Raw genomic sequence first — 19,779 nt, 5'->3', positions numbered from 1 at the left:
AAATAGGGGATTGAAGTAATGCTAGGGAAACACTGACAGCAAAGGAGTGATTATTTTCCTCCTATCAGTGTTTCTATGTGTAGACATATATAATACACATGCAGCAAGGAGCAGGAATTTTATTTAGTGTTTAGATTTCCTAAAACTTTCAGCAGGAATGAGCTGAGACGAAGAGGAGGTCGTATGAAGGAGCAGTATGTGAAACAGAAGAGTGTTATTGTACTTATCCAGCAATGCTCTCTAGGCTTTTCCAAAGAAAGGCTAATAATTACTGAGTGAATTTTTCAAGAAAGAGTCATAACTTTGCCAAAATCAATTCTTTGTCCAAAATTACTGGAATGTAACACAGAGGGAGAAAAATACGCAAAGGTTTTATATTTTGTTTCAGAAGAAATTTCCCCCAGAATCTCGAACTGAAACAAACCTTCTGGAAAAGGGTGAGTCCAAATTTGAGTCCAGATGACTTTTAAGTTTTTTTAAAAATAAGGGGAAAGTTAAAATAAACACTTAATTGAACATGTCGAGCAACTACTGAGGGTCTCTGTAAGAAAAAATTACTTCTTAAATTGCCTACCTTGAGATGGGGGTTAAGCTATGTAGAAATAAATTCTTTAGTGAGCAGGAGGAGTACTCAGGAAGCTTGCTTTTCTATATGCTTCAGTCCTTTGTCCCTGAACATTCCACACTACAGTCTTTCACCAGGAGGCAACATGATGGGATTAGATACCTTGCTGCTGATTTTCACTACATTTTAGGGAACTCTGAGATCTTTAGCCTTCTGTTAATTTAATTTGAAAATTTTTAACAGATTTATAGGTCATTAGATGTCATAAAATATATCACATGAGCTGTAATTTATCAAGCTACCAGATATAAACATTCTTTCATTTTCAAAATGAGGAATTTCCTTATGAGAGAGTGCCTTATCATACACAGACAGCTATATAAATAATATAAAGAGCAATTTTCTTCCATGTAGAAAATCAGTTAGGATTTAATCAGGTAGCAAGACTCCAGTGGAAAAGACCTGGACAAAGCCAGGATGCTTCTTAGGAAACCAGCTCTCAGATAAAATGCAGTAGCTGACAGTAGCTGGTATTTTCTGCTATGCAAATGCAAATAAAATATGTTAGCATGTAACTGTTTTAAAATAGAAATAAAACTGTTGTGACAAAAACTTATACTATATTTCCACTGTAAAATAACTATTCATTAGTGACTAATGGAATGTCTCCCTCTCACCATTATAGTGAAAAATGTTAGATGATTACTAAACAGCTTTTTTCTAAGCCTCACCGGAAAATAATGTATTATGTATTCTTTTCTTAACTTTCCTCTGAGGAATAAATAGATTACCAGTTGATAAGTGATGCCTTCTTTTCAATGCATTTATTTTGAATTATTGTGACCTGCTTAAAATACTAAAATTATTTATTTGAGATTCTCTTATGTATTTCTTATGTGGGTGAGTGACTCAAATTTGGCAGCAAAATAACCCCTGTGTCAGGGATGAGCCTTTTGTAATCTCCCTGATGAACTGCCACAATGATAAGCCTTTTATGAGAACCACTCTTTGCTCATGCCCAGCAGTGCCTCACCACAATTTGACAGCTACAGTCCCTTAAGAGTCTTTCTGTGCTGAGGTGCTGAGCTGGACAATCCCTGTCGCTGCTGCTCCAGGTTGCTGTGGAACACTGCAGGAGTTGGCATCAGAGCTGGAAACAGGAAGACTCCTGGCTGTGATCTTGATAGTCTTGCACTGACAAGTCAGTACCAGAGAAAGAACCTGAATGAAATACAGGGAAAAAAATAGGAAATCTGTCTGAAATGCCAAAATGTAGCAAGCACTTGGACTGGGAGAGTTTGGATGGACTTTTGGGGACAACAGCTGGTTGCTGTTAGTGGTAAATTAAGAAAAGGGTATCAGCTTCAGGAAAGCAAGTTTGGGACTAAGACAGCTAGAGGATGAGCAGGATGAAACAGATTGGGAAGTTGAAGGGAACCCTGAGACTAAATAAAGAAACTGGAGCAAGAGTTGAAGGAATGAAAGACAGAGAGGTTGGAAGTGTCAAGGACAACAATGCTGTAGCAGGAAAACTGTAGCAGGACTAAGAGAAGCGGCTGTGATCTTGTGTATGTGTGTGTGTGTGTGTGTGTGTGTGTGTGTGTGTGTGTGTGTGTGTGTGTGTGTGTGTGAGTGTGTGTGTGTGTGCATGCATGTGTGTGTTTTTGAAGTGAATTATATAGAATAGGGAGCAGGGAGCCAGGGCTCCTAATTCTGCAAATGGCTAAGCACTCTGACCAGAGCAGGAACGTGGCTCAGCCACAGCCAAAAACACAGAATGGTCCAGAGCTGCAAGAAGAATCCTCCAACTGCAGTCACACCACTTTGGCAGTAAGTGAATGACAGAGACACTATATCCAGATTCTAAAGAGGAAAAAAAAAAAAAAGGACCTGCAAGACAGATCTCAGAGGATGGGGACACTCCTGTGTTACCTGTGGTTGACAAAGTCCTCTAGCAGATCACACCCTGGCAGCGCTTAGACCTGAGCCCAGGTTTCTTGACTGTTCACATTCTTCTGCTGTCAGCAAACACTTGTGAAAATCACTAAGGTTTGAGTAAGTCAGTATTTAGTCTTCAGTGGATTTGAGATCATATTCCCACAGAAAAGAATGAACCTGCATTCTCTCTTGTCTCTAGCTGCCCGTTCCTTGCTTCAGTATTAACGAGCGTGGACCCACAGGAAGAGGAGATGCAGCTCACAGAGCTAATTAGACACGGAACACTATTTTGCAGAGATAGCTTTCAGTGAGACCAGCAAGCTGATCTGATTTACTGGGTTGCCACTCAAGTGCTCATGTTGACAAAAGTTAAAATGGCAGAAGCTGCAGCAGAGACAGATGGGAATGCAGGGAATGTGTCCACTCTTGATTTTTTTGGACTCTCTGGCCCTACATTCATTTATACCAATCCTGAAATGACACCCTCTTTCCATGCCATTTATGGAATTCATGGAGGGAATGACTTACTGATACTTTTACTCACTAACGGAATTGTAGGAACCTCCTTTCTGTAATTAAAAATTTTAATCCTGCTAATGAATGGCAATGCTGCAATCTGCACGGTGCCACACAAGCAGATCTTGAGCTTCATTTGCTTCTTTAATTGTGTAGAAAAAACCTAAAATTTTTTTTAAAATCTGACTTAGCAGGTTATGAAACTTGTAAGATAAGGATTCTGGGATAAGAAATTAAAGTTGTCTATGGAAAACCAAAATATAATTGTATAACTCAGTATGATAATAGCTATAAAATAGCTCAAGCAGCTCCAGAGGTTTTGATTTTGCAACTTTCATAATGCTCTTTTAAAGTTTCCTGTGCATGTGGAGTAGAATACAGGCTCATTTGAATCTCTGATTAAGTATTTTAGAACGGCTGGGAAAAAAAGGAGAAAGAGGCATGTGTGTTTTATAGGTATAAGCAAGCAACAAAAGGCACCATAGCTGAAAGAGAGTGAAATGAAAGGCACTTACATCATACAGCCTTCCTGCAATAAATCTCTAAACACACCAAGGATTCTTGAATATTCCCTTGAGGTTGCTTATAGGCACCTGCAAAGCAAAAAGAACTCTTTGTATTGTATTAATTATAATGTCTCTATACCACTACAAATAATGCAAAAGTACTTGCTTTTTCACTCTGAGGGAGAAGAATAGTCTGCACCAGTCAACTTTTTAAAATAACTATTACATTAATTACTTGAAATTCTATTTACAGAATTCATTTTGCTGTGCTTAGAATTTGATTGAATTGTATAAATTTTAATAAAATTTTAATAATTGATTAAAATTTTATACTTTTACATACATATTTATAATTTTACACTAAGAAAATGTGTAAAGTTTGAGCCAGCAAAAGATGGCTCTAAGTCAACAGAATTACTCTGCCTTTATAGGAAGTGGACTTTGGTTTGGTAACTAAATTCATTATCAATAAACTCATGGAGGAAACATTTCCTTTGTACGGGCGTATCTACTTGGAGATTGTGTACCTGCATAAAATGAGTTTGACTGGTGCAGGCTGGAGCTGCATTTGCAGAGTGGACTTGGGAGAATTATCAGGCTTGTCACCAAAGGGATGACAGATGATGGCCAGGCGGTCATGTTGGTCACAGCCTGGCTCAGAGCAGAATACTGAACCAGCTAGTTGCTCAGATAAGTTGGTCTCTATCGGAGTGATTTTCTTTAGACTGGACCAGAAGAGGCCCTCCCTTTGCTACGCTTCATATCACCAAAGCCAAGCAGATTGATCAGTAGGAGGACTTCTATTTGCACTTGTGAGGTTGAGCATATGCATGATGGAAGGTTTTCGTGCTGTTTGAACAATAATTATTCCCACTTTTCTCCAAATAAAGGACAGTTGTATTCATGTTCTCAAAGGATATTGTAGAAGGGGAAAAGTAACTTATAGTGATAACTAACAAGGTTTCATTTCAATTTTCAGAACAAAAAATTAACTGCATGAAATGGAAGTGGAAGGGTGTAGGATTTAGTTATTTTGTTTTTAAGACAGCACAATAGGATTAATTCACTTCAGACTTTTTTGCTAGCTCTGGCATACAGCAGAAGAGACACATTGTAGGACTTAGTGAGACTGAGTTAGCAGCTCTTTTCATCAGAGACTACTCCTAGTGATTTAATTGTGGAACATATTCATTTTTCTGTGTTTTGAAACTGCTATACGTTATATATATGATTTATGTGGTACAAAATTAATAAGCTTATCTTGCAGCAGATGACACATTGGAGGATAACTGCAACTGAATGTGTATTGATCAAAAGAATCCCCTCTAAATCATTATTACAGAAACTTACTACAAAAACACAACCAAAATGATTTTGTGGAAACTGGAAATTGGTTGAACAAAAGGTAGACTCACTTGGGGACGAGGAGGAAAATATTTACACCAATTTCCATAGATTGTCAGCAACACTGCAGGCTCTCTGAAATACCCGTGAATATTAGTAAGTTTCAGAAAATGGTTCCACTACTACAGTAGTTGTTCCAAGTGAGTAAAAGCCCACTTAATTAGAAGTAAAAAACATAAGACTGACACATTTGAAAGGTTTGTTGAGCTGTAACTTGAAAGCTGATTTGGTGGATACTACTGTATCACAGAATGAGAAAAGGCTTCAGGGAGTGTCAGAACAAACTGTACAGGCTTTTTTGCCAAGTGTCATTCTTTTCAATGAACACATTGCATTATCTGGTAAAATAGTTTGAATGTGTCATGAGGTATGTCATGCCCACCTGCACTTGAAGATTATGTCTGAAAAGATCAACAGAAAATCTCTACAGAGCAAATTTCACATTATTCTCACTTTGAAAATCAGAAATGTCAAAGCTATTTGCCACAAATGTATAGCAGCTTGGTAGTATGGACAGTGATGGAAATCTCTATTACATATTTCTCGATTCATTCTATATACAGCAAAAGTATAAAAAAGTCAATGTGAAGAGTCTTAGTAAAAAATTATCTGTAACAGACTAAATATTTGAAAGATTTTTTTTTTTACAAACAATTACTTTGTTAGGGTTGCAAAAATAATGAAAATTATATACTCTAACTCAAGTGCCTATATATATTAAATGAAATTAAAACAAGCTTTCTGAGCAAAATCAATTACAGTGGTGTCAGTGTGGGCTTCCACAATATTGTTAGTGAATACTGAAGTGCAACTGTACTGCTGTAGAGTTTAATAGACTAAGTTCCTGACATCAGAAGATATATCATCTACTGTTTAAGATGGCACAGTCTAAACAGAGGAGGAAAAAAATTATACGGAACTTTATTCCTCAAATCACATTTTGAAAAAAAACCCACTTTTTTTTGTGTGTGTATAACAATAATGATAATCACTATTATAAATGATAATATTTTTTCTCTTCAGATTGAAAAGCTCTTGAAAAGATCTTTAAAAGATCTTGAAAATAATGACTTCCATGTCATTTAAAGGAGAATAACAGCCTCTTTCAAAAGCCGGGGAAAAAAAGGAGTCTTAAAGAGTCAATGAGGTCCTCAAAACTTAGAAGTGCCTGAAAACTCTATTCACAATGAAATCTGACTGAGAATGTTCATCTCTGAATGGATGTCAAAGCTGATCAGCCTTAGTCTTTTAGACAAAGGTTCCTCTTAGGTATCCTAAGTAGGAATAGTAGGCCTAGTGCTCATCAATATCTTCATAAACTGCTTGAGCACAGGACTTGGAGGAATACTAAATAAGTTTCCAGTGACACTAAATTGGGAGGGACTGTTGACTCCCTTGAAGGCAGAGAGGCCCTTCAGAGGGAACTTGATAAATTAGGGCCGAGCAATCCCCAGCTGTATGAAGTTCAACAAGGGAAAGTGCCAGCTTCTGCACCTGGGATGGGGCAACCTGAACATACAGACAGACTGTGGAATGAGAGGCTGGAAAGCAGCCCCATGGAAGGGGACCTGGGGGTCCTGGTCGATGGCAAGCTGAACATGAGCCAGCAGTGCCCTGGCAGCCAGGAGGGCCAACCCTGTCCTGGGGGGCATCAGGCACAGCATGGCCAGGCAGGCAAGGGAGGGGATTGTCCTGCTCTGCTCTGAGCTGGGGCAGCCTCACCTCCAGTGCTGGGGGCAGTTTTGGGTGCCACAGTATAAGAAGGATATAAACCTGTTAGAGACCATCCAAAGGAGGGCTACAAAGATGGTGAAGGGCCTGGAGGGGAAGCTGTATGAGAGGTGACTGAGGTCACTTGGTCTGTCCAGCCTGGAGAAGACTGAAGGGAGACCTCATTGCAGTTACAGCTTCCTTGTGAGGGGAACAGGAGGGGCAGACACTCATCTCTTCTCTGTGGTGACCAGTGACAGGACCCAAAGGGATGTCCTGGAGTTGTCTGGGGAGGCTTAGGTTCAATATCAGGGAAAGGTTCTTCATCCAGAGGGTGTTTGGGCACTGGAACAGGCTCTCCAGGCAACTGGTCAGAGCACCAAGCCTGACGGAGTTCAAGGAGCGTTTGGAAAATGCTGTTAGGCACATGGTAGGACTCTTGGGAGTGGTGCTGTATGTGGCCAGGAGCTGGAATTGAGGATCCTTCTGGGTCCCTTCCAACTCAGGATACTCTATGACTCTATGACTCCGTATCTCTAATTACTCCTGTCATTAAGAGAAAAACTGCAGGCATACATTCACTTGATTTTGTTGCATCCTGGAGAGAAGAGATGAGAACAAATTTAAGCAAAGCTCACGTGGGTTTGAATTACAGGATTTGTTTCAAGATTATGACCACAGAAGACAAGGTGATTAAAAAGCCCAAAACACCCCAAGAAATTAATATCTGATCTTTCAGATTTTGTGAGTTAGTTGAAGACTTAGAAATAAATTATGTTGATTCTTGATTACCATTTGTCAATAATCCAAAAATTTAAATTTCTCATCAACTTTTACCTTAGTAGACTCTTAACAGCCAGAACTTGAAATTCCACAAAGGAATGGAAATGTTTTCCCTCTTTCTAGGCATTTGACTGTTTTCTGAACTAATAGCCATGTAGAGACTTTTAATTTTTGCCAATTACTTCCCCAAAAAAATTTATAATTCCCCAACGAGATTTAAATAGAAATTGCATTTCTTCAGCAACCTGAATCAGCAGGACATCAGTCTACATGTTGAAGACTATTTATAGTGAAGGGGAAAATCTGTGTATGTGCATAGATGTTTTGCTTTAAGGTTTATATTCTACTGAAGCCAAAAATTATCCTCTTTATATCCTAGAATGCAAAACAAATTTTTACCTTGGGCTGTTCTTCAAAACCCAAAGATCCTAACAGCCATGCAAACACTGTTTTAAATATTTTTCAGTGTGTCAAGAATTGCATAGAGTGTGGTTATTAATCTTCAGCTTCATAAATTCCCTCCACGCCCTGAGATTCTAAATTAGCTGGCAGGGTCAAAAATTCTCCTTAACCAGTTGGACAGAAAATGAACCTACTTACCTTGTACACTGCTACATTTTCATCAGCAGCAATGTAATTGTCTTTCATGTTACTGAGAAGGTACCTATGTTGGAAGATGGCAAGGACTTCCGTGGCCAGAATAAACAGGAAGATAGAAAGTGGAATTTGAAAATATTTATATTTCTCTTCAATAACTACTGTGTTGTTCCATCTCTGTTGAGAATATACCTACAGCTGTTCTTCTCTTCAGCTTTCTTTAAGAAAACTACTATTATATTTCCTTATGTCACATTTCCATAATAACACTGAACATATGTTTTGCTTATCTGACCTTAGAATATCAGATAAATGCAAAAGTATTGTAGTCAGTTCTTTCATTCATGTGTCTGTGTTTATTTTATTTTTGTCAGATATTGTTTTTTTCTTACACAATGTAATAGGAATGTGACAGTGACAAGTATGGGTGTGTCTTTGAATAATTTTTCATGCTGAATTTGGATCTGTCTTTAATATGAGATTTTTGAACAATACATAAGGCACTGGACGCATGACTTTCAGATCTTGATGTGAATTTTCACTTCTAGCCAGGTGACAGACACAGACATGTGAACACCTGGGTTAACCTGTGGTTGAGAGTATTCCTGCAATGGAGCAGTACTATCATTAATATCTCCACTGATTTTTAAACTCACTCCTGTAAGACAGGTTATCTGAGCCAATATACCTTTTCAGAGCTGATTGTGCCAGTTGCTAGAGGTTGCCTGTTCTTGGTGGTGAAGGAATTGTGAGAAGCCATTTGATGACTCTCAGCATGACTATGTTATTTCTGCATATCCCTATGCAGTGGATTGGTTCCAGCTGGACCTTTACCAAAATTGAACTAAATACGTGCTTAGGCACTTTGGCGTTTCTAAAATCTCCTTTTCTCTCATGCTTTATTCCAACTGCTAAATAAAGATGTCTTCTTTTAAGGAGCTGTTTGTCAATATTGAAAGAAAAACAGGTGCCTGAAACCAGTCAGATCTGCAGCATGATAGACATTGGTATATACAGGATAGCACTTGCCTCCTGGGTGAATATAAAAGAAGAGCAAGATGGCACACAAATACAAACCCAGCATCAGACAAGTCAGAGAGGTGCCAGAGGTGAAGTCACTCCTGTAACATTGGAAATTACATGTTTGGACTCTGGAAAAGGCTGATACTGACTCCATTGCCTACTCCTACAGTTACAACTCTCTGCAAAAAAAAACCTACAACACTTTTGAGTTTATTACCCCTTGAATATTTATACATTCTCTGCCTGTGAATGAATACTTATCTTCAGCAAAATTATATTTGCTGACTCTGGAAGTTGCTTTATAAAACTTTGACCTTTGAAGTCGATGAGAGTATTATCACCTGACTAATGGAGTATGTCCATAAAGCATAAAAATCTGTTTTGTCTTGCTAAATGCCACTTGCTGATGATTTTCTTTGGCATGTTTCAAGTAGGCTCAAGAAAAACTAATGAAAAGAATAGAATTTGAAATAAGCCCTGAGCCCTTGGCTTCTCTAGTTTCCTGCAGAAGCAAGGAAATTTCTTCTGTGATGCCATCTCCAGTTTCCTTGACATGTTCCACATGAGAGTCTCAGAATAGAGCCAGGAAGATGAACAGTTACTGTTCTCTGCTCTGGACTTAGTTTTAAAGAAATAGAAATTATTTCTGATACATTTTTAATGGTTGACAGGGTTTTTTCCCTTGCCATTCTGCAGAAATTTTAGCAAAAAAGTCTATTCCTTTGGGAAATCCCAGTGTTCCAGACTGTAGGTGTAGAAAATCCTTTATTGCACTTTAGAATAACTTCCACATACAGAAACAATTTCAAGTAGTTCTGAGGTCTTTTGCAGATATTCCTTTCAAGACTTCATCTTGTCTGAACCTTGAACTACTGCAGTCAAATTAATTAGAATAGCCTTTACAGGTTCAAAAGATTTAGACAACAATTACAATACTGTTTTTACAAATTTTCTAATACCTTTCAAATAGTTCCTCTCTGATATATGTATTATATGGGAAAAAATGTAACACTATGATGTTTATATATAAAGATACTATCTTCTGCACTCATTTGGGCTGACCTGCATGACTAATTCATGACTATGCTATTTGTGAGTAATGGCATCATCCCATATTTATTTTAAAGAACTTTATAATATGTAGTGCTTATGCATGCCTGTGATGATCTAAGATTGCATCTTTGAGGACTGTTACACTGTTTTATTATAGCCAATACATACAGCAATGCCTATGGTTAATGCTGCTTGACGCTTTCAAGTATAAGACATTTTACGTTGCTATCTTTGCTGAGTTTAAAGCACTTGGATTGCAACTTTTCAATATATGACCCTTGATGAATTCTTTGAAGGAATACTTCATCTGAAAAGATTCAGTTGGTGGCTGGGTTTGGGGTTTTTTTGTTTGCTTGTTCATTTCTTTCTTTCTTTTTTTCCCAGAACAATGTTAAAAAAAATATTACTCTTTGAATAGCTTTTGTAGTTTTCATTCTTGGGATGTGCCAACAATACAACCTGACAGTGGATTGACCACTTGGGAAAGTACTCGCTGGAGTGTCTTGGTATCTCCTTTGCTCACTTCTTTTCCTCATAGCTGCCTAGTGATCTTAGGTAAGATTACAAAAGGTAGGTGTAAGGAACTTTCAAAGGCAGGAGTTCCTTACAAACCTAGTTCAAACTACACTCACTTCAGTGAGCCAAGATGACAAAAATACAGAAACATCAACTGAAACTGCCACAGGCATTTAGTTAATTTCTCTGATTAGGCATGAGTTGAGATCATTTTGATATATTAACTTTATTTTGTTGCTTTTAAAAATAATGCATGTGCTGCAACACAAAATAATTAATACCAAAATGAAAGATAGTAATCGTGACTTTGTATGTTTGACTTTCTAGAGGAAAACTCACTCCCCATTACATTCCTGTAGAAAGACTGATAGAAACATATCCATGCCCTTCTAAAACACAATCTCCTTGTGTGAGGACAATGAACACAGTCCAAGACGACATAGGGGCTTGATGGCAAAACCTAGTAAAGTGTTTGCTAGTGAATTTACCCTTGTCTATTGATAGCAAAACTTGTATTATGATACCAAATGATCGCCAGTGAGCAGCTGCTAAAATATAACAGAGCAAATCCAGTAGAATTCAGCCTATCCTAATACAGGCAAACTTCTGGAACAAGGCCTTTTGTTCCAGTACCGCCAGTCTAAACAACAAGGCTATTGACTGTATGTGCCAGCCTTTGTTACTGGGGGCTACCTGAAAAGATTAAAATTGCATGAATCTGCAATTTCAGTTCCATCAATTCTCAGCTGCAAAACCTCCATCTGTAAACTGACCCAGGAGGAGCAGACTGTTGACTTAAGCTTCTATGTTAAAGGGTCATACTGTCATAGTCTATCCCTAGGAAATAAATTAATTTCCAGTGCTAGTGCTAGATAAGTCTCAAGAAGCTGTAGCATAGTTTTGATCTTTCATATTGCCACATTTATTGCAAAAGGTCTTGAATTCATCTACAGAACATCAGTCAAATCAGTAAGTTCTTTAGACAACAGAAAGGAAGCAAAATGGAAGGCATTCAGACCACTTCCTCTTCCACTTTGTCACAATTTTACCAAGCTATATACTGACACGAACACGCTTCTCCAAAAAGCAACTGTTTGTGAATCATCTCTAAGATGAGCTACTAAAGATTCCTTACCTTTTGCACCTCTTCCTTTACAGAATATATTATTATTTTTGTTCAGGCTACATTGAATCCAGAGTGAAATCTGCAGGCTAAGGATGAATCAAGTATACATTTTACTTTCCCTTCTCTATGCTGAAAGGCAGCTTGCACAGTTTTGTGAAAAGTTGTTCAAGCACTAAGCCTGACATTAGCATAATATTCTTATATGAGTCAAGCTTCTGGTAAAAAGTACTGGTAGAACTAGGCTGCACCGCAGTGTACTGAAAAAAATCTACATTATGATGATTACAAGAAGACTAAATTGTCCTGGTTCTAGCCAGGACAGGGGTAATTTTTGCAGTAGCCAGGAGGGCCATGGCTAGGACCCAGAGGTTATTCTGCACCACGTCACATCGTTTTCCAGGGATGGGGAAGGGCTCCCTTCCGAGTCAGCATAGCGTTGCAGAGGGAGTGGTTGGCTATTGTCTATTGTCAGCGAGTTTCCATGGGAATAGTTTGGGTTTTGTACCCCCTGTCATTAGTATTATTGATTGTAGTGTTTGTTTTCCTATCTCATGGCTGTTTCCAATATATTGGTGTTGAATCTTCAAACTGAAAAAAAAACATAGGTCTTAATTTCGTATTCATAAAAAGACATTTCTATTGCTTTAGAAGATAACTTTCCTCTACATTGTTAAGTTTTCCCTTTTTCAGTTATTTAAGAATATTGTGAGGCTTTTTTATTTTTCTCATCTGAATGGGAAAAAAATTATGTTTTTTAGACATTCTCTAATTATCAGAAGAAACATCCTGTTCTTTCTCAATGTTTACAAATGTCCTTATTTTCCTAAAGGAAAACAGCTAACAGTTTACCACCCAAATTAACATTCTCTTCATTGGAAAACACTGGTTATAGGATTTGGAAAAGACTTGATAGGCCATGTTGAGAAAAAAAAAATGCTGGAGATATTTGCACTCTTGAAAATCAGCCTGTAAATACTATACCCATAACCAGAAAAAAGTTCTCTATGAAAAAATATCCTGCATGAGCTGTAGCAGAATATGTACTTCATTAAAAATCTGTAAGGCTCTCTGCATTCTCTGTAAAAACACAGAATTTCAGATGTCCCTATTCTCCATGTACTTACTCATTCTAAAGTGTACTTAGTCATGAGAACACAAATTACAAATTCAAAGAGAAAAGCAAAGAATGTCTGTCTTTCAGATACAGTACCTACATTTGCATCAGTCCTCAACCTACAGCTTTCTTAGATTTTGACACCTCCTTTCAAAACTGAAGAGGACATTCCCTAATTTAATGTTCAGGTAATGCACTCTTCATAATGATCATTACACTGACTATGAGAACGAGCAAATTGTTATGGCTGATCAGACATTTAAAGTGTTCTATAAGGATAAAATTATCCTTCGGTGCTCCCATCCCAACTCAACTATTAAGCTAGGATTTTGTTTTCTTAGTCCTTTTATAAACCTGTTCTCATCCTCACCAAGGTAAAGGAAGCTACATTCCAGTGGTAAGACAGTACTACTTTGAATAGAGCCAAGGAGTTCAAGGAGGCAGCTATAAGTTTTTATCTCTGATGTGGATGTAAACAACTAAACTCTGCTGGTGACCAATAGGGTGAGCTGAAAGGGCGAGCAATGCCATTGCACAAGATTATTTTTATTTTAGATTTCCAGTTTGAGGCTTTTAAACATAAAATCATTCTAAGATAGGTAGTATTGGTACACCTTCACTTTCTATGTGTGTTCTCCAATCAGCTGTTCAAATTGCCTTTTCCATGGTGCTTTCGCCTCATTCAAAGCACAAATCCTCTTCTAGGAATAAATCAGAAATGTGTAGAACATATGTAGACTAACCAAGGATGTAAAGATATTGATCTCATCTCTGTCAGCACTGGCTTCACAATGTCCATAGTCAGGGCTATCTATGTCTGTTACAGATGGAAGTTGTTGCAGGTAAGATTCCAGTTTCAAGTGTTGCAGAACTAGAAAGGCAGGTGGTGAAAGTGTCAAGAGAATGCAAAGAGAAAAGCAGGTCCTGTAGATAAAACTTGCATTCTGTCCATGTAATTTAGTCCCAATTCTGTTGTAAAACTTCTGTTTGATACTAAGCAAGGCACTAAAACATAGTCAAGCATGGATTCTAAATATAACTTTGGAAAGCCAATTCAAGATATTGGGTATCTAGCTAGAGGTACAAAATCATCTAGTATTTAAACCTGTAAGAAATATCAATAAAAATGCTACTTTAAAAATAAAAGATACTATCTTTTATTAGGTTTTTAAATCTAGGTCTCTTTAATTGAATAGCAGAAGTCAGTGGACAACTCTGACAATATTTGTTGTAATTTCATGTCTTCGTTCCACATGGGTAGAGAATGGATAACAAAACCTCCCTTATTTAATGGGCATATTGTAAAGAAAAATTATTGGTTCTTTAAAAAATGGCTACATTGAGTCTATCATTGAACTCCATAAGGAAACAGTAGTGTATTGATCACATTCTTTCAAAGCAAAAATTTGGGGAAACTGTCCTTATCAATAAAGTACTAAATACCATAATGTCAGTCCAAAAAATTACCAAGAATATATTACTCTAAATATTGCCATTCCTTTCTCCAGTTATTTAAACTGGATTGTGTTACTGTCTTAATCTAATCTAGAATCAGTGTTTTTTCAGATCAATGGAAGGAATGTCTCTAATTTAGAGAACTAGGAGGTCCTCTCTCCCAGACTTTCATGTAAAGAATCTCATTCAACAGGTGATCCTTCAAGTGATCCCACTTTCCTCCATGTGTTGAAAACTATCAAACTTCTATCTGCCTGAAATGGCCTCTCTTGAAACTGCACCCACTACAAAATGGGAAACGTACCTCTCAGCTCTGGAGTATCAGAAGTACACATTGTAAGAAATATTTTTTTTCTGTCATTTCTGTTTCTCCATTTTAACGTAAACATCTCAGACCACTTAGAAGACAACAGACTGAGATGGAAATGAGGAAGAGGTGAGGAAACTCAGAGGGACAGAATTTACAAAGAATAACAAATTACAAGAATGAGCCACACCCCAGAAGCTGTGGGCAAATGAGCATAGGATGAAAATAGGAGGGAAAAAAATATTAGGTGCAAAGGGATATTATGCATTTCAAACCTAAACTGTCAAGATAACTTGGCAATTACAGAGATTTAAGCCATCCAGTTGTCTCAGATCAAGAAAGACAGGGTTATAGAAACATGAGTAGGATTAATCTCAACTTTCTCCAAGCAGTTGCAGAATAGGTGACATAATTCTGATCAGTAAAAAAAAAAGTCAACAAAATAAATCAAATTTAGACTTTGATTCAGCTGACCAGAAATAGGCATCTGCATTAGGATGAAATGAAGCATGCTGGGAATTCCACCAACGATGCTGATTATCTTTCCTTTGACTGTGAAAAAGTGCATAGGATGATTGGATGAGGTGTTAATGCCTACAGCACAGACCAGACCATCCCACTTAGTCATATCAATCCTGCCTTTTGAAATCCTTCAGCTATTCACTGGCTGTATCTCAATGACTAAATGCTTCCTTCCTAAGCCTTACTCCCAAATACTAAAAGGCAGATAATCACCTTAATATAACCAAACAGAAGTTACTGATAGTCACTTGATTATCAAGAGTTCCGATCTTGTGCATAAATCTCTGCATGTGAAATATGTCTGTCATCCCTTGGCTAGAGCAAATCCTAGAGATGTAGACCCATTCCCATCCAATACAGATCTCCATGATATTTTCAATACTGTAAACTTTCAGCTAGCTGTCACCTACCACCACAACTATTTCAAATTCAGCTGTTCTACCATCTATGAAGATCTTGGTAGACATTACAGTGGCACACAAAGAGGTCAAAATTGAGTTTCAAAGGAACTTGATTCCATTATCTGTATTTTGCCCACAAATTAGAACATTCTTTATTCAGCTAAAGGGAACAATTGTCCTCCTGACTTTACCAGGAGTGCCACTAAGGCAATTGACCACTTCAAACTGGAAGCTCTGTATGCACATTGCAAAACTTCCTGCTTGGCTGACATTGTCCGGTTCTTTCCCAAGGTGGATTAACCGAGGCTGTTCAACCATCTCTGAAAACATTTGCTGCCACTGTCAGAACTCAAACTGGCCTGGCTTTCCAGTCTTCCTAGACTGCTCCATTACTTCATTCCATAACACTTCTCTTCTGGAGAAATTTATATGCAATGTTAGGAAAGGCATTTAGGAAACTGGCAGTAAGGCTGGCTTCAACAAACAAAATATTGTTGAAATTTGATGCGTCCTGCCTCCAGTGAGGAACACAAGAAACACCTTAATAAGAAAGAAACAATGATTTTGACAATTCATCATGCAACATTTGGACTACTTGATTTTTTTTCTAGAGAAAGCAAGATGAGAGCAAGCTAACATGGAACCTTGTGTACCAACTGCAAGAAGCTGTCACAAAAACCTGGTACCTCTCAGATGCTTGAGCCATAGCACTATCACATGGTATTTTTGAATAGTGTGATTGATTCTCCTGAAAAAGTCTTACCAAGCAACAAAGACAAAAGGTTAGAATGGAAGGCAAAAAATAATTAATGGCAATGCAAGCAATGAATATGTGTAAAAGAAAAAGTTCTTTCACTGAAGGTGAATTGTGGAACATGGTTAGAACACTAAAAACTAGTGTTCTTGTAACTGAGCTTTGGCTCTTTCCTTGAAATACGAAAAATGGAGAACTACTGATCAACAGTACTTCTTTTGAAACATCCAGAAAATCAAAATGCTCAAGACCTGGTTTACTGCAATGGTGAGACCCTTAGTACAGATTAAGATGCTCTATTTTTATGCCTTTGCAAAACAAAGTAACACCTTCAGCAACCACTGCCACCATCTCTTTGCTATCATGTGAATACTGATTACCTTCAAAGACTGTCCTTCAAAGGGAGGACAGTCACAACAGTGACATCACTCTGTGTACAGTTCAAAAATAATTTGGCCCACCTCTTAGGAATGGTGATTTAATGCTCATCTCCAGAAGGCAGCCACAGAGTTTACCACATCTTAACCATCTTAAGTTTGTATGTAGGCCCATCCTTCCACCAAGGATCCAGCTCTTTCAGCACCTTAGATTAAGCCTAGCCCTTAATTATATCAAGGAGAGGATTAAAAGCCTTTTTGTAGACTAGTTAGAAGATTAGGAAAGTATGAAAAGTATGAAAGTTCTTAGATGTTTTATCTGCATAAATGACATCCATCTCGAAGATCAATACAGAACTTCAGTTATCCAGATGCAGGATGCTGCCCTTGGAGACATGGACATATTTGTCATAAAGAATGGGCAGATTAATCAAGTCTGAGAAAGGAATCTCCAGCTCTTTCTATGTAAATCATCCAAATCCCATAAATGAACATTTTTCTGAATGACTATCTGCTGGACCAAGTAGAACAAAGTAGAACATTGAGCTATCAAAGTAGAACATTTGAGAACATTTTTAAAAAAGACCTCTAAAAGACTTTGAAAAAAAAAAACCCAAAACTTTGGTTAAAATGAGTTGACTCAATGGGTTAGTTGATGACATAAATGTGAGGAACTCTGCGCCAACCTGTGCTGTTCTGTGGCAGAGAATGGCTCCCTGGCGTGGCACGGAATACGAAACACTCACTGGAACAAACACTGCGGTATGACAGAGCACACAGTTTGGCATTCCTGTCCTGACACTGGTTTTGTCCCACTCTTCAGCCCTTTTGAGATCAGAAACTATGCCTTGAAGAATTTTCTCTCGAGGAAGTAACTCAGTAACTCGTTCCATCTACCTTTGCATAACAAAGCCTTCCATTCATCAGGTTCATGGCTAGCTACACAGCACTTCATGTGAGGCACCCCTAGACGACACACGAGGTGACAAGAACAGGTTGCGGGGTGTAACTAGCCATGGACTCATAAGCAGGTCAACAGTTCAGCTACTTTCTGTTGGCCCATCATCCCACGGAGGCCTTGGCGGGGCCTTCCCGGCTTGGCAAACACGGTCAGCCGGGAGATGGAAGGCACATATCCGGTGTTGGCAGCCACCGTCGAGGGCTGTTTAATTTCTTTTACGGCGAAGGCATCCAACCAAGGAAGTTTGGACGGGGAAGAAACGCGTGCAGACGCGTTATACATGGCACCACCGCAGGGCGATGGACGGGGCGATGGTGGAGCCCGCGGGGAGCGGAGCTCGGAGGGCGGCGGAGGGGCGGCCACGGGGGGCTGCGGACGGGCACGGCCGGGGCTCGGGGGCGTGACCGGAGCCCTGCACGTGCGCGGCGCCCCGAGTCTTCCCACCACCGCCCCGGTCCCAACTCCGTGTCCGTCCCGCGGGCACATCCCACACTCCCGCACCCCTCCTCCTCCCGCTTCCATCACCCGCGGTTTCCCGGGCGCGCGCCCCCGCCGCCCCCCGCGCGCCGCCGGGCTCAGCTGAGCAGACAATGGGAGATCAAAGCCGGGATGGGGTGGGGGGAGGAGGAGAAGGAGGAGAAGGAGCAGGAGGAGGAGGAGGAGGATGGTGCCGGGCGGCGGCGGGGGGGGGGCGGCTGGTGGAGCCGGCGGGGCGGAGAGCGGTGGTTCGCGTGTGGCGCTGCCTCTCTGCGCTCGATTAGTGTTCCTGGGGAGGGAGCGAGCGAGTGTAGCCGCCGGCGGACGGAGGGGTGCGGGGGGGCGGGGGGGGCGAGCACGCGTGTGAGTTCTGTGTGCGCGGGTGCGCGCGGCTGCGTGCTCCCGCAGGCGCGCGCTCGGGCGCGCGCTCGGGTGCGCGCGCGCCGGGCTGTGCGAGGGCGAGCCGGGAGAGCGAGCGAGTTGCGCAGCTGCCGTGCGCGCACCCCCCCCGCCGCCGCCGCCGCCGCCGCCGCCGCCGCCAGCGCCAGCAGCAGCAGCAGCAGCAGGGGCAGGAACAGGAGCACCTCACTGGCATTTAACGAGCGGAGCTGCTAGTTGCGCTGGAGAGAGACGCGCAGGGAGGAGGAGGAAGAAGAAGAGGAGGAGGAGGACGGGAAGAGGAGAAGGAGGAGGGGAAGAGGAGGAGGAGGAGAAGAAAAAGAAAAAGAAGAAGAAGAAGAAGAAGAAGACGAGGAGGGAGAAGAGGAGGAGGAGGCCAAACGGACACCAACTGAAACAAAAGTATTTCCAAACCAGCACCCAACTCCACCTTGTGAGGCTCCCACAGCATGGCTTCCGAGGAACTCTACGAGGTAAGAGCCCCCGAGCCCCGCCGGCCCTGCCCCCGGCCCCGCCGGCCACCGCACCCCACCCCACCGCACCCGAGAGCGTTTTTGTTGCTCCCCGGGAGCGCCGCCGGGCTTGTCACCCACACTTGCCGCGGCTGCTGCCCCTTCCCGCTGGGCCCAGCGCCTGCGTGTGTGCCCAGCCTGGCCCCCCGCCCCCCCTTCCCTCCCCAGTTTTGCTGGAGGAGGACGGAAATGTGACTGAACGGAGGAGACGGCAAAGTGTTACCGTGGCCTGCGCTCCCCCCCCAGTCCTTTCCCCACGTTCACACAACACTTTGACTCCGGGAGGAGAAGTGGGGGTGCTGGATGGGGCGAGCAGCGCTGACAGCCCCGGCAGTGAGCACGTCGAAGTGCGAGCCCGGCGCTGTGCAAAAATGTGAGGAAAGCCGAGTTATTGCCTCTGTCCGGGCCGGGGGGGGGGGGGGGGGGGGGGGGGGGCAGGGGAGGAGGAGGAGGGCAGAGGGGCTTTCCTCTTGGATTTGTGTCCATACCAAAGTCCTGTGCCACCATCGTGTGCCTTGGCCGTGCAGCAAGCTCCGGCGGTGCAAAATACTAAAATTTAAACTCCTCGGCTCTTCGTGCTCCAACGATAGGGTTGAGGTTGCGAGAGAAGCCAAAAAGATTGAAAGTTAAGGCTTTGACACGCCATCCTTCACTCGTCACTCGGGAGGTGGTCACAGCGTGTGCTGACGGGAGAGGGAGGTCTTGGGGTGAAGAAGGGAACAAGGTGACAGCCGAACTTTGAGTTTCCTATCTTATGTCTGGC

At 40.9% G+C, this 19,779-nt stretch overlaps 1 protein-coding gene and 1 long non-coding RNA gene across 4 annotated transcripts in view; one reads left to right on the top strand and one right to left on the bottom strand.

Moving 5' to 3' along the window:
• Positions 1-1,370: 1,370 nt before the first annotated feature.
• LOC129134875 (uncharacterized) lies at positions 1,371-19,673 on the bottom strand. Its single transcript, XR_008536240.2, has 3 exons — positions 19,505-19,673; positions 3,535-3,612; positions 1,371-1,786 (listed from the first exon to the last, which is right to left on the bottom strand). It is a non-coding gene; the product is annotated as an uncharacterized LOC129134875 (long non-coding RNA).
• CDYL (chromodomain Y like) overlaps positions 18,444-19,779 on the top strand; it is a 105,778-nt gene continuing 104,442 nt past the window's right edge. Inside the window, exon 1 of one of the 3 annotated variants that reach the window (XM_077181257.1) lies at positions 18,444-18,977. In XM_077181257.1, coding sequence (XP_077037372.1) covers positions 18,954-18,977 — 24 coding nt within the window. In that variant the 5' untranslated portion in view covers positions 18,444-18,953. The remainder of the gene's footprint in view (positions 18,978-19,779) is intronic. The other 2 variants (XM_054654594.2, XM_054654576.2) reach the window with 2 other exon arrangements.

Source organism: Agelaius phoeniceus, chromosome 1, assembly GCF_051311805.1.
Source record: "Agelaius phoeniceus isolate bAgePho1 chromosome 1, bAgePho1.hap1, whole genome shotgun sequence".
NCBI classification, from domain to species: Eukaryota; Metazoa; Chordata; class Aves; order Passeriformes; family Icteridae; genus Agelaius; species Agelaius phoeniceus.
The sequence above is the reverse complement of the archived record's forward strand: the minus strand, read 5'-3'. Positions and strand labels throughout refer to the sequence as shown.